The 27,051-nt window shown below is 40.7% G+C and overlaps 1 protein-coding gene across 1 annotated transcript in view; it reads left to right on the top strand.

Annotated features, from left to right (window-relative positions):
* Positions 1–27,051, top strand: part of CCDC192 (coiled-coil domain containing 192) — a gene marked incomplete at both ends in the record, with an annotated part of 205,978 nt that overhangs the window by 13,465 nt on the left and 165,462 nt on the right. Inside the window, one exon of the mRNA XM_079795696.1 lies at positions 13,863–13,970. Coding sequence (XP_079651822.1) covers positions 13,863–13,970 — 108 coding nt within the window. The remainder of the gene's footprint in view (positions 1–13,862; positions 13,971–27,051) is intronic.

Here is a 27,051-nt window from a genome sequence, read left to right as displayed (position 1 = left end):
TAAAGAAGATGGGGTACATATATACAATGGAATACTACTCAGCCATAAGAAAGGATGAAATAGCGTCACTTGCAACAGCATGGATGGACCTTGAGAACATTATGCTAAGTGAAATAAGTCAGTAAAAGAAAGCTAATAACCATATTATTTCACTCACATGTGGGATATAAAAATGAAACTCCTGAACACAAACAGCAGTTTGGTGGTTGCCAGAGGAAAGGGGTGAGGGGAGAAGGAGATGCTAATATATGGTGATGGAAGAAGATTTGACTTTGGGTGGTGGCCACACAGTGCAATATACAGATCTTGTAACATAGAAACCCATACCTGAAACCTATATGATCATGTTTATCAATGTCACCCAAATAAATTCAATTTTAAAAAATAAAGAAAATTACTTTTAAAAGAGTATTGAAAATATTATTATAGGAAAATGTATAAGAAAACTATGATCCTCATATAGTATTGGTGGGAGTATTAATTTTGGTGATGCAATCTTAAATGTGTATCAAGATTATATTGATAACTGCTTTTTTCATATGTATTAAATAAAAAAACAAGTTAATAGATAATATAAATATGCTTATTATAAGGTTGTCCAATAGTAGGGAAACTGCATTTGTATCTAGTAAAATTTATTGTGAACATAAAAAGTTATGGTAATTTTTAAAGTTAAAAATTATAGAAAATGATATCTATCATCATTCAAATATAGATTGTACCTATGATATATTGTTCATTAAAAATGATCATAATTTAATCAGATATAACCATGTATAGTATGAATCAATGTTTTATATGCTGTGCATCTTACAGGCACACACACACACACACAGAAGTCTATAGAATAATGTACCAATTGTGGTCTTAGTCAGCTCAGGCTGCACTAAACAAAATACCACAGACCGGGTGGCTTAAACAATAGACATTTATGTATTTCTCACAGTCCTGAAGTCAGAGATTAGGGTACCAGCAAGAGTGGGTCCTGACTTGCAGATGGTTGCCTTGTTGCTTTACGCACATGGGGGGTTAGGGTGGGAGGCAGTGGAAGAGAGAGAAGGTAACAGAAGGAGAGAGCCCACTGATTTCTTCTTATAAGGACACTAATCCCATCATGAAGACCCCACCCTGATGACCTCATCCAAACTGAATAACTTCTCAGAGGCCCCAACTCCTACTATTATCACATTGGGAATCAGGGCTTCAACGTGTGAATGTGAGGCAGCAGGTGACACAAACATCAATCCATAACATGTTGCAATCTCTGGATGGTAGGATTATGAATGATTTTTCACTTTCATTTTTATACCTTTTATATTGTCTGGATTTGGGGGACCTAATATATAGAAAATCTGTGCCAAAGAGATGATGCTTAATACATGTATTTTCTCCTTTTTCCTCTCATTTTTATAGTATTGAAGTTCACTTATCTGAATATCTTTCCACCCTTTCTCAACCTTTATCCCACTGTGAGCTCCTGAAGGGTAGGGAATTTGATTAACTCATCTTTATCCTCCAGGGTTTGCCCTGGTACCTACACACAAAAAAGATGTGCATGATCTCATTGTTATTGAGTAGCTGAATACATCGCATTTTTCAGATAGGGAAGAAAATGCTCTTGATCCAAAACAAAATTAATTTGTAAGATATATTTAAATTAAATGTGGGTTAGAAACATTCTTCAGAAAGGAGTAAGTCCTGTTTTGCTTGCCTTGAATGTCCAAGAAAAATGCTATAACTCCTAGAACAGTCTGCTTACCCTAAGCGCTATCTCTGCTTAAGACACTTGATTAAAATAGAAATGCCTATGTCCTATTCATTTCTCTCCTTTTGAATAAAGCAGGACTTAGCCTTTGTGCCTTCAAATGTGTTCTTGTGTATTTTTTTAAATAATCACGAATATTTAGAAAAAAGTCTCCCATAATAACTTACTTTAGGACTGCTTAACATGTAATGCTGAGCTTCAAATGGTTAGATTTGAGAACTTAAAATAGTTTAGTATCCACAAGGTAACTTTCAAATTATTCAAGTTCTTAACCCTTAGTATACTAGAAAAACAGTCATCATCATTTACCATCTGGATCAAATAAACCCATCAAAAATTGTTTTAAAGTCATTTTTCAAATAATTTACATAAGGATAATGGCATAGTTTAAAAATCATTAGAAATTTTAATAAGAATTTAAACATAGTGAATCTTGTATCAAGTAACAATTTTGGCACATACTGGTATACATTTAAAAGAAAACCATCACACATCCTCTTAGCAAATAGGAAAAGTTCAAGTTCTTATCACCAACTATTGTGTGATAGTCTTTGCTGTATGAGATATCCTATTTCCTTTTCACTCACCAATTCATGAGTTTGAGGACATTCATCTAAGTTTCTAGGAGTCATGATCTGAAGATTCAGTCTGTTTCACTGACATAATTAATTCCACTGTCAACATTAGTATCTAGAAGAGCACTGTCCCTAGAAATATACTACAAGTCTTACATGTAATTTTAAATTGTCTAGTAGTCACATTAAAAAATTTAAATAGTCCTAACCAGTTTGGCTCAGTGGATAGAACATCAGCCTGCAGACTGAAAGGTCCCAGGTTCGATTCCGGTCATGGGCATGTACCTTGGTTGTGGGCACATCCCCAGTAGGAGCTATGCAGAAGGCGGCTGATCTATGTTTCTCTCTCATCCATTTATCCCTCTCCCTTCCTCTCTGTAAAAAATCAATAAAATATATATTTAAAAAAATTTTAAATAGCCCTGGCTGGTATTGCTAAGTGGTTAGATCATTGGCCTGTGCACAAAAGAGTCTTGGGTTCGATTCCTGGTCAAGGGCAGGTACCTGGGTTGCAGACTCAATCCCCAGCCCCAGTCAGGAAGCATGCAAGAGACAACCAATCCATGTATCTCTCTCATTGATGTTTCTCTCTCTTCTCCTCTCTCTCTCCCTTCTACACTCTCTAAAAACCAGTGGAAAAAAATATCATCAGATGAAGATTAACTAAATAAATAAATAAATAAATAAATAAATAAATAAATAAATAAATAGGTGAAAGTAAATTTTAATAATCCTATATAATAAAAGGCTAATATGCAAATTGTCCCCTAGACCAGGAGTTGACTGGGAGTTCAATCAGGGGGCAGGGCCAGGCGTGTGGCCCTGCTCCCTGGCCAACCCTTCCCCTGATTGCCCTTGACCCCAATTGGGGGTGGGGCCAGCTGGCCAACCTCCAGTGTCCCCTCCCCCTCGCCTGCTGCGATCTCCCCGATCAGGGTGGGCCGGCCAGACCCCACCTGTGCATGAATTCATGCACTGGGCCTCTAGTATATTATATTTAACCTAACATAAAAAATATTGTCATTTCAATATGCAATCAATATAAAAACATATTGAAGTATCTTACATTCTTATTTATTGTGCTAAGAAGTCTTCAAAACTCTGTGTATATTTTATACTTACAACACATCTCAATTAAAACTAACCACATTTCAAGTACTGACAAGTCACATATGATTAGTGGCTTCTGCATTGGTCAGTGCTGGTCAAGAATGCTGCTCTTCACATTCATCTTCTGATTTGTCTAAGAATTGTGAAATGTCCTCCTCTATCAATTTTCTTCTCTTTGTACATTACATATGGAAAAAAATGTAGTATTCACAGCTGTGTTTAATGAAAGCCAAGACTGTTCTATAAAAATGGTGTCTCCTCTTCTATACCTTGAAAGATGATACAATACTTCTGGCAGCACAATGAGAAAATGAAGGACGAGTATCAATTTTACTATTGTATTGTCCTCTAGGCAATTTCAATGGGGACCAAGCCCATAACCTGGGCATGTGCCCTGATCGGGAATGGAACTGTGAACTCCTGGTTCATAGGTCAACACTCAACCACTGAGCCACACCTGCTGGGCCACACTTTTTTCTTTTTAATCTTTAAAGTCTTCATTGAAAAGAATTGATGAATAATGATTAAAAAAACTCTGAGAATGATCAACAATGTGTTTCAAATATAGGAAAAATAAGATTACTGTGATCCCACAATACAGCCTAGATTTGAAAAGGCTCCAATATTTCGGTATTGTATTTGCAAGATAGAATGAGTTTTATTCTATATTATTTTGGTTTTTATAAGACTTCTTATAAAGAATAAAAGCCATGAAATATAGGTTTTTATTAACATAATGGCTCAAAAACAGAAACTCAAAACTACATTGGGTCCAATGAACATTGGTGGTATATTGAGGATTAAACTGCATTAATTAAACAGTATGTGGGGAAATTTTTCAGAGATATGTTTTTTAAAAATTTCTTTTTTTTTTCTATAAGCTTCTATCTCACATGACACCTTTCCCCAAATGTTCTCCTCAAAAGTTCCTTGGAAAACATATGAGAACATGCTCAAAGTCACTAATTATCCAAGAGATGCAAATCAAAACGACAATGAGATACCATCTCACACCTGTCAGAATGGCTATCATCAACAAATCAATAAACGACAAATGTTGGTGAGGATGTGGAGAAAAAGGAACCCTCGTGCACTGCTGGTGGGAATGCAGACTGGTGCAGCCACTGTGGAAGACAGTATGGAGTTTCCTCAAAAAACTAAAAATGGAACTCCCATTTAACCCAGTAATCCCACTTCTAGGAATATATCCCAAGGAGCTAGAAACAGCAATCAGAAAGGACATATGCACCCCTATGTTCATAGCAGCAAAATTTACCATAGCTAAGATTTGGAAACAGCCTAAATGCCCATCAGCAGATGAGTGGATTAAAAAACTGTGGTACATCTACACAATGGAATACTATGCTGCACTAAAAAAGAAGGAATTCCTACCATTTTCAACAACATGGATGGAACAGGAGAGCATTATGCTAAGTGAAATAAGCCAGTCAGAGAAAGATAAATAGCACATGATCTCACTCATCTATGGGAAATAATGAACAACATAAACTGATGAACAAAAGCAGATCCAGAGACAGGGAAGCATCGATCAGACTGTCAAACCTCAGAGGGAAGGTAGGGGAGGGTGGGGGTAAGGGGGAGAGATCAACCAAAGGACTTGTATGCATGTGTATAAGTCTAACCAGTGGACACAGACAACAGGGGGGTGAGGGCATGATTGGGGGGGGGGGGTGTTGGGAAGGTAATAGGGGGATGAGGACAGATATGTAAAACCTCAATCAATAAAGAAATTAAAATGAAAAAAAATGTTCCTTGGAAATGTATTTCCTGTATCCCTAGTCCATCCACACTCCTCTTCATTCTCTCCCTTTTCATTTCAAAAACTTAAAAGAACATGTCTAACAAGAAGGTCAAGAGAAGGAAGAAACAGAGCAGACCCAGTAAAAACCTTCCTTGGCAGGCAGAGAAGAGTACATTTTTTAATTTTTGTTCTTCTATTATGCATAGTGAATTACTTTTTCCACAAGGAGTAAACAGGCTACATATAGTTGCATAATGCCAAGACTACCAGCATTTCTAAGAGTTTGGAGTCTTTATGATCAATGATCTGGCTCTTTCTAGGCTGTGAGCTCCCAGAAGCTGTATCATCGAAACATAAAACCTAGAGCTTAAACAGAAGATGCTTTTCATGGCCCATGGACACAGACAATGGAGTGGTGAGGGCCTGGGTTGAGGATGTGCTGGAGTGGTCATTGGGGGGAAAAAGAGGACATGTGTAATACTTTCAACAATAAAGAATTATTAAAAAACTAGATGCTCAGTGCATGAAAATTCATGCACTGGAGTGGGGGATCCCTCAGCCCAGCCTGCACCCTCTCACAGTCCAGGAGCCCTCAGGGGCAGGAGGCAACCCGGCGATCAGGGGAAGGCAAGGCCCCCATCACACCTCTGCTGCTGCCACTGCCAGCAGTGCAAGCCTCAGCCAGCCCTGGTTACCTGAGCCTCGGGCCGGCCCTGTGCAGCTGGGCAGTTGACATCCAAGGCTTGCCTGTGCCTCGGGCTGGCCCTGGGTGGCTGGGGTGCTGAGGGGACTGCGGGACTCCAGAGGCAGGTGTACGGAGCGGCCAGACCCGCCTGGGGGCGGGCCCAGCCATGCCACATGCCTGCTGCCCTAGCAGGGCTCAGGGGATTGGGCACCACCATCTTGTGGCTGTGGGCGCCACCATCTTTGAGGGCATGGCAGTCAATTAGCATATTCCCTCCTTATTGGCTGTGGGTGCTGCCATCGTTGTGAGGGTGTGACAGTCAATTAGAATATTCCCTCTTTATTAGATAGGATAATAAATAAATAAAATCAATTTAAAAACACATATCCTTGGATAAGGATAAAAAATAAAAAAAAGTAAAAAATGAAATAAATAAAAAGAAGATGCTTTTTTAAAAGCTTACTTCTAAGGATCAGTCATTATGCTGAGCATTTTTCTGCATTACCACATTTAATCATCATAACAGCTCCTACTGAGTTATTATTTCTTCCATTTTTAGAGGTAAGGAATTGAAGTCTCAGAATAAAGTACTTGCTTAAAGTCACACAAACAATAAGTAATAATAAGTCAGATTCACATTTAAAATCAGCAGAACCCATTCCAGTTAGTATTTAGGAGGAAATTAATCTCAGAGGATCTCTAGGAGAATCAGAGAGTCAGGCTTGGAGAACATACACAATTACCCTGCCAGCTTCTGGTGAAGAACCAATTGCTGCTGCCACCAGACATAAGCCCACATTACTTGTTACTTCCCTGAGTATATTACTTCTAAGTCTTCTGTCACCTCAGCCTCAGAAAAAGGATGACTCTCTCAACTGGACCATTTCTACTTGACAACTGTTCCATATTCCTTTCTTCCATACTACAGTCTCAGGCTGGTGTGTCTGATTGGTGGAGACACATATGTACAGCTTGGCTGCAAAGGATGTTGTAAGAGGGAGTTCTTACTTATACTTTGGGATATGGGCTTCATGAAATGGGAAATTTTCCAGACAGGGAAAGACACTGGACCGTCAAAATGGAATGGCAAATGCCGACCAAGAGAGCAAGATGAATTAGCTATAACAGAGGCCCACTGAGTAGCTAATGTCGGGCACGCTACACAACCTTCTCTGATAATCTGGCCATGCCTCTTAGTAGTATTTTGACTGTGAGACCTTAAAAGAAGTGGAAATTCACAGCAAAAGAGAGCTCTCCCATCTGTTCTCTGCTTACCTTATCATATTGGAATGCACTATGGAAATTGTTGCTAAACTTTTATCTGATTTAAAAGAATGCCTAACACATTTCTCCTTCATATCTTGGTAAAGAAGGGAATCTGTGCAAATGCCAGGCTGGGTCACAGGGGAGAGGTGTCTCATGGAAAAAGGTTTCTCATGAAACATCAAGTTCATCAAGTTCAGTTAAGGATTCCCTTGCTAGGTTTTGAGAACAACATCATTAGAGTACAGAATTTCTTATCATTGCAGTTAAATTTCTTAGATCTTTTATTTTAAGTTTTCTTATTTAGAGCCTAAATTTTACTGGCAGAAATATTACCTTCATTCTGAATATTGTTAATGATAAAATATTTGATGTTGGTTATACACAGTTTAACAATAATTTATTCATAAAGCTAAGTTGAAAAGCCTTGGTTAATGTGGGTAGTAAAATTCTACCTCTTTACTTTTAAAATGACCTGAAAATCCTTCTTCCTTAGAGGCATATACATTTCCTACAACAGTGGGATTCAAGGAGAGGATGAAAACACTGTTGGTCAATACATCCAAGTACTCAAAACCTAAACTTATGTAAGATGTGTGAGAAAATAAATAATGCTGTCACAAAGTACTAAACTATTCAGAACATTGTCTTCACAAATGGGAAAAGCATTTGCATTATTATATGCTCCACTACTAGTAAACCAAAATTTTATTTAGCACAAACAGTATTTTTTGGTTGTTTTCTTTATCAAAGGGATCAAAATTCTTCCTTCAGTAAGATTACCTTATCATCTTTTTTTCTTTATAATGTTTTATTTTATAGTTATTATGTTCAATCTCCTTGTTTTATTTTGTTCTCACAACAATCCTGTGAAGTAGGTAAAGAGTAGTTTAATTAATTTAAAAACATTGGTTAATTCCTTCACCCTGTAATTTACCTGCTTTATACATATGTTTTATGTTGCTGTTGTTTTTTAATGTGGTAAAATACCTATAACATAAAATTGACTATTTTAACCATTTTAAGTGTGCAATTCAGTAGTATGAAGCATGTTCACATTTTTGTGTGCAACTAATCTCCATAATGTTTGCATCTCGCAAAACTAAAACGTTGTATTTATTAAATAATAACTCCTCATTTCCCTCTTTCCTCATTTTTTAAAGAAATCAAGTCTTTTCTTAATAAATTAAAATGCTCTGAACTGAATTAAAATAAGAGTTGGCCTTTTCAGAGTTTCGGGTAAGCCATTATTTATAGTTATTTATGAAGCTATCAAATGTCACGCAGTCATTCCTCTTTCACTTCCACGCCAACGATCTTTTTATAGGTTAAAATCTGGGTCAACAATTCCTTTCCAATACATGTTTCCTTTATTTTATCAGTGATGCTATAAAAATGGAAAAGTAGTTAAAACTTTTGTGAAAGTCTGACCATTGGAAACTTGTTTTTTCCTGGAAAAATAATATCTTGGAATCTTGTTAAAGTAACTTGATTATTAAATACAGGTCCATCTTGAACTTGGTCTAGAGGAATTGAGGGACCATAGTTCTGGAAAGACCACCTGATAAGACATTCAGTTCATTATTTAACAGATGACTCAGAGGGTCTCTATACTTTTAGATTTTACAAACCCATAAGGATTTTCATCCCCAAAATAATTAGGATTAGGTCTAATAGGACTGCCAACTTTTCCACTTTAACTCTAAAACACAATAATTTCCATATACTATCACCATCATTTTTGTTAAAGAAACATCCTTTTAACACCAAAATATGTAGGATGATCAAAATTCCAGAATAAAGGACAGTTCTCTAAATGGAATAAATTGGGCTTCATGAAAACTTCAAATTGGTCTTTTTAAATCTTCAGTTTTGTCTTTTTCTTGCTAACTGGTGAAAATGTTATCATAATCCAACACTGATCTATGGGCTGGCATTTGGGACCCACTAATATAATTAAGCCCCTTTGGCCTGAGGTGTCCATTTTCCCTTCCAGATTCACTTTCCACCCTTCCCCCTCCACCTCCCTCCATCCCCCCCAGTCCCTTCTTCCCCCTTTCTCCCCGCCCCCCAATATTTTCTAGGGAAGCTGGTTCCTCTGGACTTGTCATTCAGGCTCTCTTGTCCTCTGGCTTCTTGTTGGACAAGGGAGATACAGACAGAACAGAGGGTGAGAGATGAGGTGGGGCTATTGATTCCACTGATCCACCCACTGCCACTGCCTGGGCCAGGGTGGCAGGGGCTATATCCTCTACCAAAGGCTCAGCTCATTGGGGGTCCTCTCCGCAAGCTCCATCCTGTAATAATGCTCCCCCCCCTTACCTCTTCCCCTACCTCTTTAAGGTAAGGCAAATAGTACCTTCACTTCTAGGGGCTGCCTCACCATTCTTTGTTGGTGTCCTTAACTGTGTCCACACCTTGGTACATAGTCCCTTCATCAAATTCCCCTCAGTGATGCCACTGGAGTGGCCATCTGTTTCCCACTGGGACCTGACCAATACATCCATCATTTAAAGATGAAAAACTGAGGTTCCAAGAAGTGAAGCCCGAAAGTCACATAGTTCAAGTGAAACGCACAGTGAAGTCCAGAATGTGGCTGTCCGGAGTCCAGGGTTCTCCTTAGTCAGTGCTCATCTCTGTCACCCCATGGCCATCTCCTTCAGTCACATAGATGGGCACTTTCTAGAACCTTCTTTTTACTGGGCTTTGACAAAAGTTGTAGTTTGTTCAAGTTTTGAATAAAAAATACCTCATTAGGTAACTACTGAGGCAACCCCAAGCACAGAGGAATACTGTTTTCACTAGAATGAACTGAAATCAGGAAAACTGAGTTTTTAAATTGTTGCTTAAATAGAAATTGAAATTTTAGCCTAAGAAGCTATTGCAAAAGGTAAGCACAAAAGGGCAAGAGACTGATGAAAATTCTACTCTAACATGAATTCTGATCACCAAAGATGGGGGCAAGTATGACAGCAATCTGCCCGGGGTAAGGGGCTGAGCCAGGGCCCTGGGGAAAGAGTTTAACCTGTGTGAGAAATAGGAACAGGTTGTAGAAGAGTAAAGAATTTTAGAGCCCCCAGTGCCTGTCAAGCAGGGGGAGGGAGCAATAGACTGCAGTGGTGAGTAGGCAATTCATCAAGCAGAAGCTTGACCATTGCAAAGTGTGGTGAAGGCCCGTGTTATCTGGCAGGAAGTGACTGCATTACTGAGCAGGGGCTGCTGGAGCCCTGGACACTGGAACTTCAGATGGCTGGAAACATTTCATTGTAGCAAGCTGACCCATGTCAAATGCTCTTCTGTAAAGGTGAAATCGCCTGTAACCACATCTTTATTTAGCAATCTTGCCTTTAAATGAATGCACATATTTAACCTATTAACTTTGTTCTGACTGCATACTTGACTGGATTTCCCACTGCTGTCGTTTGATCATTTGCTGTTACAAAAGTGTCTCCTTGGGGAGTTTCTTTTACTGGGGTTTAAAAATAAGCTAGCAAGTTTTAATGTTAAATGGTTCTCTTTAAAGGAGCTAGGATAATGGAATTATTAATAATAACATTAATTGAACACTGCACCTGTCTAAGCAGTTACCTGCTTTACCTCATTTAATCCTCACAACAACCCTGCCATCATCACCCAACTTCTTGCTCTCTGCTGCCCTATCTTGCACCTGGTCTTGGCAAGCAGAATTTCCCAGGCTCAGAACCCTGTCAGCGTCCCAGGCTGATGCATGGAAAATATTGCTCATAGACGTAGCTGTGATAGCCTCTCCGCGTGACTGCTCCTTCTGGTGCAACCACCTTTTTGACTGCTGAGCCTTTAATCAAGAACAACTATTTTTTGAGCTCCTAGCAGATACTCAGGGCAGTGCTGTCTGACCTCTGCACTCAGGGGCTTTATAAGTGTCACACATGGATTCAGAGGAGGGTGGAGGATGTGGATCAATCAGAGACCGTTAACCAGTCTCAATGGGTGGAAGGGGTTTGTATGGCTGAGAAAGGAGAGCAAAGTCATTGTAAGACAAAGAAATACTAATGGGAGATATCTTTAATACTATTAACAATAAAAATATATTTTAAAAAAGACGAATACTAAGTTAAAAGTAAGGAAGGGGATTTGACATTGGGTGGTAAACACACAATATAATACACAGATGATGTACTTATAGACTTGTGCACTTGAAACCTATGTAATTTTATTAACCAATGTCACCCCTATAAATTTAAAAAATAAGAAGGGGGACAATGAAAAGATACTGACATGGGTTAGAGAAATCAAGAAAACTTAAATGAGAGAAAAAGAGGTTTTCCTTCAGATTCTCAAATGGAGAACCCGTGCAGCCAAAAAATAATCTACTCTACAATTTTGTATAAGATTTGTCAATTTGTAGACTGTCAACTTTAATACACATACTGTGATCAAAGAGTTTATTGAATTAATACTCTGCAGTAGTCATTTAGTTTGATCATCTTCATTATCTTAGCTACATGCCACCTGGATTACCAGCTTGATATTTAGATAGAAAATTTTAAGACAAAGAGTAGAAGTTAAAAACTAAAACTTCCATTGAATTGCTGGAATTTAAAATTTGAAAATACAGACACGGGCTCAATCCCCAAACACCTGTGTATATCATCTATTTTCAACATGTGATGTCATGTTGAATATAATTTATTCATCGATTATTTTAACCACCAAGACAGATTCATGTTGATAATAAACACAGATTGCTTTATGTAGGGTGTGTCCACATGTGCCTGAAGCAGAATGAACTTAATGGTATAAGTCCCACCCTTCTGCTCATCTGCCATTGCATCCTGCAAAATTGGGACATTGACTACCCCTAACTTTTTTAAGATCCTTGAAACCACACATCTACCTCCAAAACTCCTGGCCCAACGTGTTTACTTATTTCTAAAATTATTCTCAATTTAACTTTTATTCCTTTGTTTGGCTAATGGGAGTTGCGCCCCCCCCCCTCCCCCATTAAAAAGCACTTGCCTTTGTATAAGACATTTTTACCTCAGTGAAGATACATTTATGGACCTTTCCCTTAAGGGACAAGAAGGCAAGTCAGAGTGGGCAGAGTGATAGCTTGCAGCTGGGGTAAAGAAGACAGACTGCATTCTTCACTGTTTGCTCGGACTCTCTCTGTTCTACAACACATGACAATTTCTTAACTCTACCTGTACAAAAAGTCCTGTTATTTCGTAACAGTCTCCAGTCGAGCCTGTTTCATTTGGCATTATATACAATGCTTGTCTTACTGGAAATGGTAGTCTTTGGCCAGGGAAATTTGGGATGTTTGGAGAAAAAAGACCTAGAGAAACAAACTAGCCAATCTTACTTGGTCTACTCACAAAATATTTTTAAACTTTCTCTAAAGACCCTACATGATACCAGAAGATTCTCCTTGAAAACAGTAGCCTACCTCTGGGATTCCCAATCTTTTTGGACAAATTTGGCCTCTTGACAATTTCCCCTTTCTGCATATAATGTTTTTATAGCATGAACTACCTGTAAGTGTAAAAAACTTTGCTTTGAGGCTAGATTTTGGAGAAAAAAAAATTTGGGGGGGGGGCGGGGGGGAAATGACTTCAAATTATTGGAGTCATCATGGCATGATGAGGATCATTGGTTCATCTCTAGTATCACCATTCTAGCCCAAAATGTGCATCCCCCAAAGCCAACTTTTGGAGATTTGCAGCCACTGGGAGCCAAGCTGTTTGAGAGCTACTCCTTTGCCGCTCATCTCATGAGTGTCATTTCTATCCGAGGCCTGAGGCATGGCCCTAAGGGTCAGAGTGCTACATGAACAACTATAAGAACTGAATGAATGCTCTATTTTCATGGCTGGTTCCATTTGCCACCAGATGGCTCTATTGTATCATCAGGAAATGCACATACGTAAAATCGGTGGGCTCCTAAAGCAAAGGGAAAAAACCAGAGCAGCAAGTTTTCCGTTTTAACTTTTCATGTTGTGCATAACTTTAATTAATTATCTCAGTTGCCAAAGAGTAGGCAGTAAGCACTCCAGTCTCAGTGGGGCCAGCAACTGCTTTGTCCATGCCAATTTTGCATACTCTTCTGCTTTTAGATGAGAAAAAGCAACTTTTGAACCATTTTACACATCTGCTGATTTGAGCCGTATTAGCTGTGTTCTGGGGAAGGATGGTCTGATTCTAAACCGGGTGGTATATTTGCTTGAATGGAACCTCTGATAAGAAAATGACAGGAAACAAGAGAGTCTCTGAATTCAAATGACTGTTTCTCAAGATAGGTGAATGTTTAAAATTGTAGGCGTTCTTGGTGACATCTCTTATTAAGAACGTAAAATTTTAGTTGTAACCTCTTGAGGGAAAGTTGTTTTGTTTTGGGGTTTTTTCTTTTTTCTTTCTTTTTTTTTTTTGTATCAAGAATAAAAGTTGCCAAATGACCAAATTCCAACATGAGAAATTTTATTTGAACTTTTTAAAAACTATTCATTGTTATACTTTAATATGCATTTTTACCCTGCCTTTAGAAACTAAATGTTAAATAAGGCTATTGCTTTTGTAATGTTTCATGGTTTTATTACTGTGTTGAAGAAGAAAAAGAGATGATGTGTATGAGTTTATAAAGCCTATCCTTAGTCCATAAAGTTGTTTGAGACATGCTCAGGAAATTATCCATGTCAAACAGTAATACTTGGTTGTTATTTTAAAGAAAGAGTCCCTGGAAACTGGACAGATGACGTTTACTTTGGCACATCTCAAGTCCTTGGAGGTTTGCCTGAAGGAAGCGGAAGAAAAGGCTAAAGCTTTATCTGAGCAGGTAATGCCTATCATTGGTGATGGAAAGATTTTTCTTAGTGTTCAGTAGAGCAAGTGTCAATCTAAATACGTGCTGTAACCTCTGCAATTATTCACACACTCGCACACACGTGTGCACACATACATACAGCATTTCATTCATTTTACATAAAGCAATAATTACTTTAATCTGTATGGACCTTTTCAGCCTTTACAACTCCTTTTACGATTATATTTTGATTTTCGTTCACCACAGCCCATGAGTCAGGCAAGCAATCTTTAAGCAAGTGGTTTGCCTCAATACGTGAAGCATATTTGCATTATAAACAGGCCCAAAGGTAAGATAAAAACCTATAGGAACCACACAGAAGAAATTTTCCAAATACTGGCTTCCCTCTTGATCTTAGAAACTCACAGAAGTCAGGCAGGTCCTAGGAGGAGCCCCGCCCATGCTGGGCAGCCTGGTGCTTTAGAGGGGACCTGCGTGCACAGCAGGTCTCTGACGTCAGACACAGGGAGTGTGGGTATCGATAAAGCTCAGCCCAGGGCCTGGACCATTTCCCAATAGGATTACACTTCGCAACAGCACAGTGTGTGGTGCAAATCCCACGATTACTGTTGTCCTTTCTCCTGGGCAGGGAGCTCAGCCCCAGAGAACAAAGCTTCCTAGAGCCTGAGGCCTACAGAGCCCAGTGCTCACTGTTGGTGACAGGCAGTGGAGGAAAGTGGACAGCAGACACTCTGAAATGTTATAAACGTCTATTGACTTATCATGGATTGATACGTTTTAATAATATATTCTTAGACATTTTTGAAAAACAATTTTAAGAGTTGTTTTTGTTTTTCATAACAAAGGTTTGCCCAGCAAAATTTGATTGCATGACATTTTACAAGAATTTTTGCAGAAACTAGGGGGAAAGATGCTTGTGTTGTGAGAAAAATAAGTGTAATTAACATGGAAGGTAGTGGGACACACACATATGGCCTCTGTTTCTTTTTCAATTTACCAAAAAAGTGCATGTCTTAATTTGGGATGTGTTTTTGTATGTGCGTCTATTTTCATTGATTTTATTTATTGATTTTAGAGAAAGAGGAAAGAAGAGAGTGGAACATTGATTTGTTGTTCCAGTTATTTATGCTTTTATTGGTTGATTGTATGTGCCCTAACCAGGGACCTAACTCACAACTTTAGCAAATCGGGACAAAATGCTTTAACCTACTGAGGTACCTGGCCAGGGCCAGGATATGTGTATTGTTTACTGACTAAATGTGATTGATGCAAAGGGTCATGGGGGACTTACATCATTTAGTGAAAGGTGCTGCCCTAGGCCCAGAGCCATTTGGGAAAGTTTCCATGTCAGCAGCAAGCCATAACCCTGGCTGGCCAACTGGTCTTTTCTCTAAAATAAATAAAAACAAGCCTTCAAACTGTGCCAATATTATGAAAAAAATAATAATAATGAACATAGGCACCATTTCAAAGGAAAAAAAAACTAAGAATTTCTTAACCTCCATACTGGAAGAAATTTTGAATGGTTAACTAAAAGAGGGCACTCCAGCTGGTATTAACTTTTGCACTAAGATATACGTTTATTGTGTAATTGAATGTCTTTTAATTATTTCTCATTTAAATCAGTACAATTCAATTCACCCATAAAGTACTAAATCCTCTTATTCTTTATAAAATATTTTATTCAATACAAAGAGCCCCTAATATTTAAGATACTTAACTCAATGATCCCTTTATGTAACATCAAAAAATTAGATCCATTTTTTTCAGTGTTTAGAAGATTCAATATATGAAATGGAAACTGGATTTTATTTACCTTCTTTATACCTAGCAGGAGTAAGATGCTAGTTAGGTGTTTCAGGAAGGCTGACATATACTTGGGGATTCTCTACCCAAGAGGTTCACAACCAAAACAATCGATGAAAGATGTAGAGAGTAAAATCAGCATTTGCATGGCTCCCAGATAAACTGCACAATATCATTAAGTTGCAGAATTTGTGTTATTTTCCTGAAGTATTGTCCTTGGAGTTGCCAAATTTGCATAACCAAGTGAATTTGATTGGAAGTTGGCAATGTTTTGAGATAAAGGAGGGTACAATGGGTAAAAAAACAAAAGCACATGGCAAGCATTTTCAATATTACATTTTTAATTAAAAGTTGAGTATTTTACTAGGTTTGGCTGTCTCCACTGTTACTGTTAAAATGGGTTAATCAAATATAGACACTGTTCTCAGAGGATTTAATCCTGAAATTGTTGCTTCTTTCAGTGTTTTCGATTATTCTTTTTAAAAAATATATATTTTATTGATTTTTTTTTTACAGAGAGGAAGGGAGAGGGATAGAGAATCAGAAACATCGATGAGAGAGAAACATCAATCAGCTGCCTCCTGCACACTCCCTACTGGGTATGTGTCCGCAATCAAGGTACATGCCCTTGACCAGAATCGAACCTGGGACCCTTGAGTCCACTGGCCGACACTCTATCCACTGAGCCAAACCATTTAGGGCCGATTAGTCTTATTCTTGAAAAGGTAAGAACTCTAAGAACATTCCACTCCCCCTCCCCATTTTTAAATTCAGTAGATATTTTAAAAATGGGAAGACAGAAGGATAGTGAAAGGGAAGGGGAGCAACTGACACTTCTTAAGGTTAAGATATGAGAATATTTCAGCATGGAACACCTGTCTCAAACAGTCAAACATTTGTCCACTGGGTGCCACTCTCTTCCTTAGCAGACTATGCCACTAAGTGGTTGCAGAAAGAGAAACTGTCTTTAGTATTCAAGATAATGATGGATGTGTGTGTGTGTGTGTGTGTGTGTGTGTGTGTGTGTGTGTGTGTGTGTGAATACTTATGCCTGTATACATGTATACATCTTAAGTCTTCTTTTAAATATCATGATTTGTCACAAAGATGATGAGAATGCTAGCTGGCTTTCACCGGTAATAAAAATTGCCAGCCCTGTGGCTGAGCAAAGGCCAGATATGCCGGCCTAGTGGGCTAGAAATGGGTGGGTAGAGGAGAGCAGAGGAAATGGCGGGAACAAAGATTTGTGCTGTAACTAGGGAGTTGGAAGCTCATGGTGTGGTGAACCAGTGGATTCTGCCTTTGAGAAAAGGGAAATCTCACTATCAGCCAAAATGTTACCCCTGGCTTTGCCTCTTAGAGAAGAACAAAAAATTAACTCAGAATGAAAAGTATAGATGCCTGGGGTTTCATCTACAATAAGAATCTGTTGGTCCTGGGCCTCAAGACCAACATTGAACCTTTCTAAGGTTACTTTCAGCAAGATCTCTGTTGTTTCACTATGATTTTAAAAAAAGGAAGAAAGAAGCTTAGAAATAATGAGAAAATAAAGAGATTGTGAGGTCACATAGTAAACAGAACTCTTGTTGGCTCCCCTCTAGCTAACAATTATTCTTTATTTCTCTGCAGTCATGTCACCATTGTCAAACAGAAAAGAAATATGAGATCAGGATAATTTGCAATTATGGCTTATAATCTGGGCTATTCATAGCTATAATAAGCGAGTTTGCAGCAATTTAGTTAGTTGGACAGAGTAAAAAGGGTCATAAGAATCCAACTCTTGTCCTGGGTTACAATAGTAAAAAACATTACCAAGTTTTGCTAAAGAAAATACTTGATTGTATTTTCTACTAGAGGCCTGGTGCATGAAATTCGTGCGGGGGTGGGGGCGGTGGCAGAGAGGGTCCTCTCAGCCCAGCCTGAACCCTCTCCAATCTGGGACCCCTCGGGGGATGTCTGACTGCCAGTTTAGGCCCGATCCCGGGGATCAGGCCTAAACTGGCAATCGGACATCCCTCTCACAATCCTGGACCACTGGCTTCTAACCGCTCACCTGCCTGCCTGCCTGATTGCCCCTCACTGCCCCTCCCCTGCCCCCCCACCAGCCTGGTCGTCCCTAACTGCCCCCCTGCTGACCTGATCACTTCTAACTGCCTCTGCCTGCTGACCTGATCACCCCCAACTGCGCCCCCCCCCCCCCCACTGGCCTGGTTGCCCTACGCAGCCTGCTACTCAGTCGTTTGGTCATCCCTCACTAATGCCCCTGCCAGCCTGGTTACCCCACGCAGCCTGTTCAGTCATTCATTCAGTTGCGGTGGTTGCTTAGGTTTTTATATAGATAGATAGTTGAAGATCAGTGAAAGGAAATGCCTGGAAATGAGTAGTAGATAAAGAACTCGAAGTGGGGGGTAGGAAAAAGGGAATAGTATTAAGGAAGAGAAGGAAAGAAGAGTAAAAAGGTTTCTGGAGCAACTCATAGCAGTGGTTTTTGCATGTGTGCTGGCGTTTATTACCTGTGCAATGGGAGGGACAAAGCCGCGCTGGTGGGCTGCATTTTCAACCTTACACAAACAAACATCCCACAGCTTTTGTGCTGAGAAAATGTCAGGAAAACCCCAAGTTTCACAATGGAGCAGAGATGCAGAGACACCCCAGTGCACACGATGCACGGGTGAGACAGCTCCTGAGGTGCTTCTGGTTCCCAGCTCCCAGCAGCAGGCCCCAGAGAGCACAGGCTTTGTTCCTACTCCATTTCTTGCTAGCTTTATGACCTTGGACGATTCACGTAATTTCTCTGAGTCACAGCTGTCTTATCTAGAAGGGGGTAAACATACTGGTTTCATAGGGCAGTTGTGAGGATTAAATAAGTGTATCTGGCTCTTAGTAGGTTCTCAATACAGGTTCACTTATCTGTACTCAAGACAGTGGTCATAATTAAACTGTGTGATTCTTCATGTCATGGGCTGGTGTGTGTGTGTATGTAAGACATTTCTTTTTTTATTAATGTCTCTCAAAGTGTTTGAAAGCTACCCAAACATAACACAACAGCTCTTCCCCAGCCCTCACAATCTTACAGCCTTTCAACCGAGGAAAGTCACCCTCCCTACCCCAGCTCCCTTGTCTCCACTTGGCTTTCTCAGCACCTACTTTCTCTTCTTCTCTTTCTCAGCTTTTCACTTGGTAAAGGACTTACGTAGCTAATCATGTTCTTTTCTGCATCATCTCTTTGGCCTTTTGTTTGTTTCCCCCGTTCTCTGATTTTGCCCAGCCTGGGAGCTGAATGGGCAGTGCTTGTGTCTGGTCATTGCAGGGTTTTCTTAAGGAAATTGGAGAATGGGGTGGGGGGGATCTGTGATCATTCCCCACCAAGGAGGTGAGTCCAATAACAATGATGTAGTCAGAATTAGCTTCAAGCATCTTCTAGATACCATACCCAGTGAAATATTAGCTACATATTAATATTAGTTTACATAATAAACACTAGCTGGGAAAGAGATGTCATGATTTGATGCAAACACTAGGAAGTGGAATGTTTAGGTGCAGGGTGGGGCGAGGGGCGACTTGACCTTTACTCTAGCCTTTTATTTTCAGGTAGGAATGAGATAAGACACAGCAAGGAGAACCTTTATGACCTTTGGAGCATAAAAATAATGTTGCCCCTTTTGTTTTCATAAAGAGAGATGTATTGGTGATACCCAAAATACAAAGAAATTTCAATGGAGGTGACTGTGATCGTTTTATTTCCCAATTTTTGGAAAAACACATATGAACCTTTTTCTTACTTCTTAGTAATAGCTTATATGGCAGTGCAGTGTAATTTTTTTCCTTACCTGGTGAGGAACGTTGCCGAAGGCCAAAAATAAAACTTGTAACAGTGCCTTCCTGTATCCTCACTCTGTAGTGAACTTGACCATTTATGTAACATTCTAAGAAGATTCTTTTTCTTACCCTCCCTCTCCCCCCGCCCCCATCTCCCTGCCTAAGGTTCACCTCCATTTTAAAGAATAATAGGAGCCATAATGAGGACAAAGAGTGAAAGGGGATGCAGTGAGGGGGTGTCTAAGCTCGGATCCTGCAGGAATGTGTGCCTGCTATGCATCATAAATGATAGACAGTGAGTGAAGGAACTGACATTTATTAAGCATCTACAGTGTTCCAGGTACTCTGCTGAGATTTATAGATATTCCATGTGATCCACACAAGAACCCTCTGAGGGACTCTATTATTATAACCCCAGGAAGAAAATGAGACTTAAAAACATTAAGTCATTTGCCCAAGCCATACAGGTAATAAGCGGTGAAGCTGATGTTAGAACCGAAGTATTTTTAAAATTCAGTGCCCCCATTCTTAAGAACATGTGGTCACAGGCCAAAGCCATTTAAAAGAAGTTTTCTACTCAAGCAATTCTGAACAACAAGAACTTACCTTGGTTCCCAAACTGGAACCTGGAGGGCTTGTTAGACTGGGCTCTATTCCCAGAGTTTCCGACTCAGGAGATCTGGGGTGGGGGATCAGGAATTTTCATTTCTAGCAAGTTTCCACCCCAAGTTGAAGCTAAGTTCCAGCCCTAACACAATCCTACAGGCCCAGCTTCCTCTTCACCCTTGCCATGTGCCCCACAAACACAGGAACTGATGAATTAGGTAGGGTTAGTCTTGGGCACATAAAGCAAACAACTCAAATAAAAATGGCCTGAACAAGTAGATGTCTATCTTTCACTCATATAAAGTCAGTCTAGACACAGGCAGCTGAGGACAGGCGTGGTGGCCCCGCAATGCTCAGAGGCCTGGGCCTTGTCTCCTCAGGTATTCACAGACAAGGCTTCCAGCCTCAAAGTCCAAGATGCAGCTGTGGCTGCAGCCATTCTAGTCACATGTCGGGCAGCATGAAGAAGGAAAAGGCAAGTGCAAAACAGGCATAGACAGCTTCCAGCTGAGCAGCCCCTTTAAGTGCTTTTCTCAAAAACTCCCTTAGCAAATTTTGATATATCCCTGACCACTGCTATTCCCATGGACTAAAAAATGTGGATATTTACTTGGACACACTGCCATTCCGAGAGCATGGGGATTCTTTTATTATGAAGAGGAAAACAGATATTAGCCTGGCAAGTTGCAGTCTCTGCCTGGCTCATTCAACTCCTTGACCATACTGTTGTACATAGTGCTTTGTCCTGGTAACTTTAATGTTCTTTTGCATGTGGATATCCAGTTTTCCCAGAACCATTTGTTGAAGAGATAATTCTCTCCCCATTGTAGGGTCTTAGCAGCCTCATCAAAACTCAATTGTTTATAGATGTATAACACTTTAGACTCTCAATTCTATTCCATTGCTCTATAATGGTGACTTTCATGAGGTACTGTTGTTTGGAAACCCCAGGTAAATTTTTGAGGTGGAACTTAGATTCAGTCTCCCAGGTCCTTTACCCACACCCTTTCTTAGTATGAGAATCACAATGAACCTCTCCTACTTATGCAATAGCTGGGGTTTGAATAAATCTTCTAACTGATCGTTTACCTTTAGCACTCAGTATAATAAGCAAGCAAACACAAAGACAAAAAGACTAGTATGTTTGACTCTAATAACCAAAAGTTATTCATCATTTTATACCTAAGACTCTAAAACAAACTCCCATTATTTGCCTCTCCGTGTTCAATCTATACTTTCTTTTTAAAATTTTATCTTTATTGTTGAAAGTATTACAGATGCCCCTCTTTTTCCCCATTTGCCCTGATCCACCCCGCTTCTGCCCCACTTGCCACCCCCACCCAGGCCTTCACCACACTATGGTCTGTGTCCATGGGCCTATACATATATGCATATAAGTTCTTTGGCTAATCTCTTCCTGCCCCTCTACCCCCACCCCTTCCCTCTGAGATTTGTCAGTCTGTATTTCCTTAAGTTTAAGAACAGAAAGAATATAGATCTCCAGCAAATTTTTAGACTTTTGAATATGTGTATAAGTGGCTCAAAGAGATTTGCTGCATTTGATTTTAGATTGTCCACCCTGCGCCTCCCCCCCCCCAAAAAAAAAATGTCCTGGTTCTTTTTCATTGTTTAAATGCAACAGTGGATCTGTTGATGTCAAGTTTGTTTGAAATAAGTACTGTGCCCTTGGTAGGAGTATTCATTTCTGCAAATGCTCAGAAATTATGCTTGATATGCCAATCTGAAATCATGAGTTTTTGTGAATGAGTTTTTGTTTTCCAATCTATTTGGAAGTCTACTTTAATGCCATAAAATCACAAGCCATTTGTTTGACCTGGCATGGGTTTCCGTATCATCATAAAAATGTAGTTATTGGGAATTTTGTTAAATAATTTAATTCTAGTTAATTTTACAACCTAAGAGTTTCCTTTTAAAACATGTGTGAGTGTACACACACACACACACACACACACACACACACACACTCCTATCTAAGCAGATGTCAATCTTCACCCCCTTACTGGATTGTCAGACATCAATTGGCAGCCTCAGAGAATGTAAGGGAAAAAATCCAAGCTAGTGAAGAGATGTGTTGTTTTGAATAGAGTCAGGCACAATGACAAATGGGCTTCTGTTGTTATTGTTGTTACAGGCGGGATGCATGGACTGCTGGTTTGTTACATAACTAAAGACTTCCTTTTGCTTGTAAATGTCAAGATCAGAGGTTAGTTTAAAATAGCTGACTGGGTGCTAATAAATGTGACTTTCTTGTCTAAGAAAAAGCAAAAGGCCTTGTGCCTTATGAGTCAGGGCTCTGTTGATAAAAGTAGGGATCTTTTTGCATGGGCATAACCTGTATTTTCTTCATAAGATTTTCTCAAAGTTGGCAAACTTGCTTTCACTTTGCTTAATCTCTACAAGGAAATTAGTAAATTAGGTATATGCCTTGGTTCAATTATTCACATATTTATTCAATAAATATTTATTGAGCCTGTACGATGAGCTAAGCATTCTGCTTTGTCCGTTTATGCATTTCTCCTAAAATCCCTGGAAAATAGTGTCCCTACTACAACCCTGATGTCTGTTCTTTCTATACATTCTTCCTTAGAGACGTGCCTTTAGGGCACACAATCTGTTGAGAAGAACCAAGTCTTCATCATTAGTCTGATCTTCTTCTTGACCCCATACTCTGCCTACTAAATATCTCCACCAAGGTCAGAGTCAATGCAAGCTCCACCTGCACCTTAGCTTCCTGCCCCAGATCTGTTCCTCCGGCATATCTCCTAGGCCAGGGATAGGTGCCACCAGCCACCCTGTGGCTCATGTTACAAATCTGTGCTGCTCTGATCCTTTTCTCTTCCTCACCCCACACATCCAATCAATTGCTAAGTACTTGAATGATGATGCCTCTCTATAGTTCTTGAATTCATCTTCTTTTTTCTCTCTCTTCACCATCATTGCCCTTATCCAGGCCAGCAATTACAGAGGTCTCTCCTGATTTTACTCTTATAAAGGTCCTTGTTTAATGGCTTCTCAACACTACAGCCCGAGTGAAGATTCTTCCACACACACCTCATATTTTTCCTTGGCTTAAAGCCTAATTAGCACCCCCCCCTCCCCGCCCTTTTACTGTCAGGGTCAAATCTATACTCCTTAGCAGATCTCATAAGCATTGGTAGTCTGAACTCTCTGCTTGTTTTTCAGCTTTATTTTACACCACTCCCTGCATATCACAATTACACCAATTTTTTGAATGTACTATATTCTTCATTACCTTTCTCTTTTTTTAAAAATATATTTTATTGATTTTTTACAGAGAGGAAGGGAGAGGGATAGAGAACTAGAAACATCAATGAGAGAGAAACATCGACCAGCTGCCTCCTGCACACCCCCTACCGGGGATATGCCTGCAACCAAGGTACATGCCCTTGACCGGAATCGAACCTGGGACCTTTCAGTCTGCAGGCCAACGTTCTATCCACTGAGCCAAACAGTTTTCGGCCATTACCTTTCTCATGTATGAAGAAACAAAGGCCTTTTTTCTTAGAGCCAAGTTTTAATTAAACATTCTTCTCTCTCTGCTTCTGGCTATAATTACTCTGTTTCCACCACCTCCTCTTACCCACTTCCTGTCTACACTAATAAAAGAGAAACATGCAAATTGACCGTCCCTCCACTATGCCCACCAGCCAATCAGGAGTGAGTATGCAAATTAACCCAACAAAGATGACAGTGGCCACGGAGCTGGAGCAAGTAGGAGGCTTGGGTTGCCCCCGGCGATGAAGGAAGCCAAGCTTCCTGCCCGCCCTGGCCTCTGGTCAAGGAGGGGCTGGGAACCTGGGTTGCCAGGGGGCATGGCCAGCCTGAAAACACCCTCAGCCCCTTACCCAGGCTGGCCACGCCCCCATGGAGTAAGAGGTCCTGCTGAGGGGCCTGGCCAGCCTGCAAACAGCCATCATCCCCTCACCCAGGCTGGCCAGGCACCCCAGCAGGGACCCCCACCCTGCAGAGAGTGTGGCCAGCCTGAAAATAGCCCTCAGCCCCTCACCCAGGCTGGCCATGCCCCCATAGGGTGAAGGTCCCTGCTGGGGGCATGGCCAGCCTGCAAACAGCCATCAGCCCTTCACCCAGGCTGGCCAGGCACCCCAGCAGGAACCCCCACCCTGAAGGGGGTGTGGCCAGCTTGAAAACAGCTCACAGCCCCTCACCCAGGCTGGCCACACACCCCAGCGGGGGCCCTCACCCCCTGGGGGCGTGGCCAGCCTGCAAACCACCACAGGCCCCTTGCCCAGGCCGTCCCATGCCCCAAGCAGGGGAACCCCCACCCTGATCCGGGACACCCTTCAGGGAAAACCAGCCAACCCCCACCCATGCACCAGGCCTCTATCTATACTAATGAAAGGGTAGTATGCTAATTAGACTGGGAGACCTTCCAGGAGACCTTCCGGACATTCTTCTGGACAAAGCCATGGTGGTGGGGCCAAGGTAGAGGCAGTTAGAGGCCAAGAGGGGAGGGCAGTTGTGGGTGATCAAGCCAGGATGGGACGGCAGTTGTGGGTGATCAGGCCGGTGGGGGGGGGGGCATTGGGGGTGATCAGGCTGGCAGGGGTGTAGTTGGGGGTTAGAAGACCAGCAAGGGGATCAGTTGGGGGTGATCAAGACAGCAAGGGGAGCAGTTTGGAGTGATCAGGCCAGCAGGGGTCAGTTGGGGGCAAGCAGGCCAGTGGGGAGGGCAGGTGGGGGCAAGCAGGCCAGCAGGGGGGGGCAGTTGGGAGCAAGCAGGCTAGCAGGGGGGGCACTTGGGGGCAAGCACACTGGCACAGGGGGGCAGTTGGGGGTGATCAGATTGGCAGGGGGGCATTTGGGGGCGAGCAGGCTGGCAGGCAGAGTGGTTAGGGGCAATCAGGCAGGCAGGCAGGTGAGCGGTTAGGAGCCAGCAGTCCCGGATTGCGAGAGGGATGTCCAACTGCCGGTTTAGGCCCGATCCCTGTAAACCGACAGTAGGACATCCTTCGAAGGGTCCCAGATTGGAGAGGGTGTAGGCCAGGCTGAGGGACAGCCTCCCCCCCCCCCCCCCACCGCCGTGCACGTATTTCATGCACCAGGCCACTAGTTATCAAATAAATTCCAACAAATTTATCCATCAATTGCATGCTACTTCCTTCAAAATGCTTTTCTTCGTCCTTCAAGTTTCGATGTCCTTCCCAGGTGCTCTTATAATTCCTCTCCCAGTTCTCCACCCCCACCAACTATAATTGTCTATTTGTATCTCTACACCAAATGCCTCATGGAAGAAATACAGAGAATGACTTCTCTGAGGTCTCAAATCAAGTTAAGATTTATTCACTTATCTCCCTGATATCAAAGTTCATGCTCTTTCCATTATACCAACTGTAGCTGAGGAGACATTAAAGGGTGAGAAAGGGGATAGAAAGAAACTTTTCTTCTTCCCCCCATTTTTTAGTCCCTGGGATTTCAAAGAGAAAATTTTGCATGACCATTTGTGAATGAAGATCTCATTTTATTAGCCTCAAGAAGAGTTTAATGTTTATATTTGGGGTTGTATAAATGCAAGTCTCTCAGCATTATTGAATAGATATGTAGTGACAGGCAGTCCCTGATACCCTTCAGGGGATAATCAAAGTTGAAAATATTTGCGTAATAATACTAACAGGTTATTGGCCTTTTTCACGATTATTCTCTCACAAGTCTACAGAGAGGTTTTCCAAATGCCACATGAAAGATCGAATACTGAGCAGGTATGAGACTCTAGCAGTCAGACATTAGGAGGCTTGAGTAGAAAGGGAGACCTCTGAGAGAAACTCAAGGATAGCAGAATGTATTTCCTGAGTCAACCCTGAGAATCCTACCAACAGGGTAAGTCTGTGCCCTATCCCAAAAATGTGCTCTGAGAATGTGCTGGAATTAGAGAGACTGGCTACATTATTTGAATGGATCCCAGGCCCTTGCAATTGTTGGCTTCAATTTCTCAGAATCTGACATTATTGCTTTTGAACGTTTATATCACCGCACTTGACCTTTACATCAAAGCCAATGATTAATTGCTTCACGTTTTCCCATGTCTCATTTCTCTCTGGTATTCTTATCTATTCATAAGGCCCAAAGAATCTCTTTAGAAGATTAAAGGAATCTTAGGACTCTTTATACATGAGCCTTGCCACTATATTTCAATTACAGACATACCTTATTTTATTGTGCTTTTCTTTATTGCACTTTATAGATATTATATTTCTTACAAATTGAAGGTGTGTGGCTACCCTATATCAATCATCTATTGGTGCTGTTTTTCTAACAACATTTGCTCACTTTGTGTTTCTGTGTCACATTTTGGTAATTCTTACAATATGTAAAAAATTTTATTATTATTATATTAGTTATGGTGATCTGTGACCAGTTATCTCTGATGATACAATTGTAATTGTTTGGGGTGGAATGCCACCAATCTTGCCCATATAAAATAGCGATAAATGTTGTACATGTTCTGACTACTTCACCAACTGACCAGGCCCTGTCTCTCTCCATCTCCTTGGGCTTTCCTATTCCCTGAGACACAACAATATTAAAATTAGACCAAGTAATAACCTTAAAATGGCCTCTAAGTATTCAAGTGAAGGGAAGTGTTACAGGTCTCTCACTTTAAATCAAAAGCTAGAAATGCAGCTGGGGACTTTAAGTTGTAGATTAACTTAGTGAGTAAGGCATGTCAAAAGCTGAAATAGGCCAAAAGCTAGGCCTCTCATGCCAAACAGTGAGCCAAGTTTTGAAAGCAAAGAAAAAGTTCTTGAAGGAAATTAAAAGTGCTACTCCAGTGATTACACAATGATAAGAAAGTGAAACAACC

Source organism: Cnephaeus nilssonii (genome assembly GCF_951640355.1).
Source record: "Cnephaeus nilssonii genome assembly, chromosome: 2".
Lineage (NCBI taxonomy): Eukaryota > Metazoa > Chordata > Mammalia > Chiroptera > Vespertilionidae > Cnephaeus > Cnephaeus nilssonii.
The sequence above is the reverse complement of the archived record's forward strand: the minus strand, read 5'-3'. Positions and strand labels throughout refer to the sequence as shown.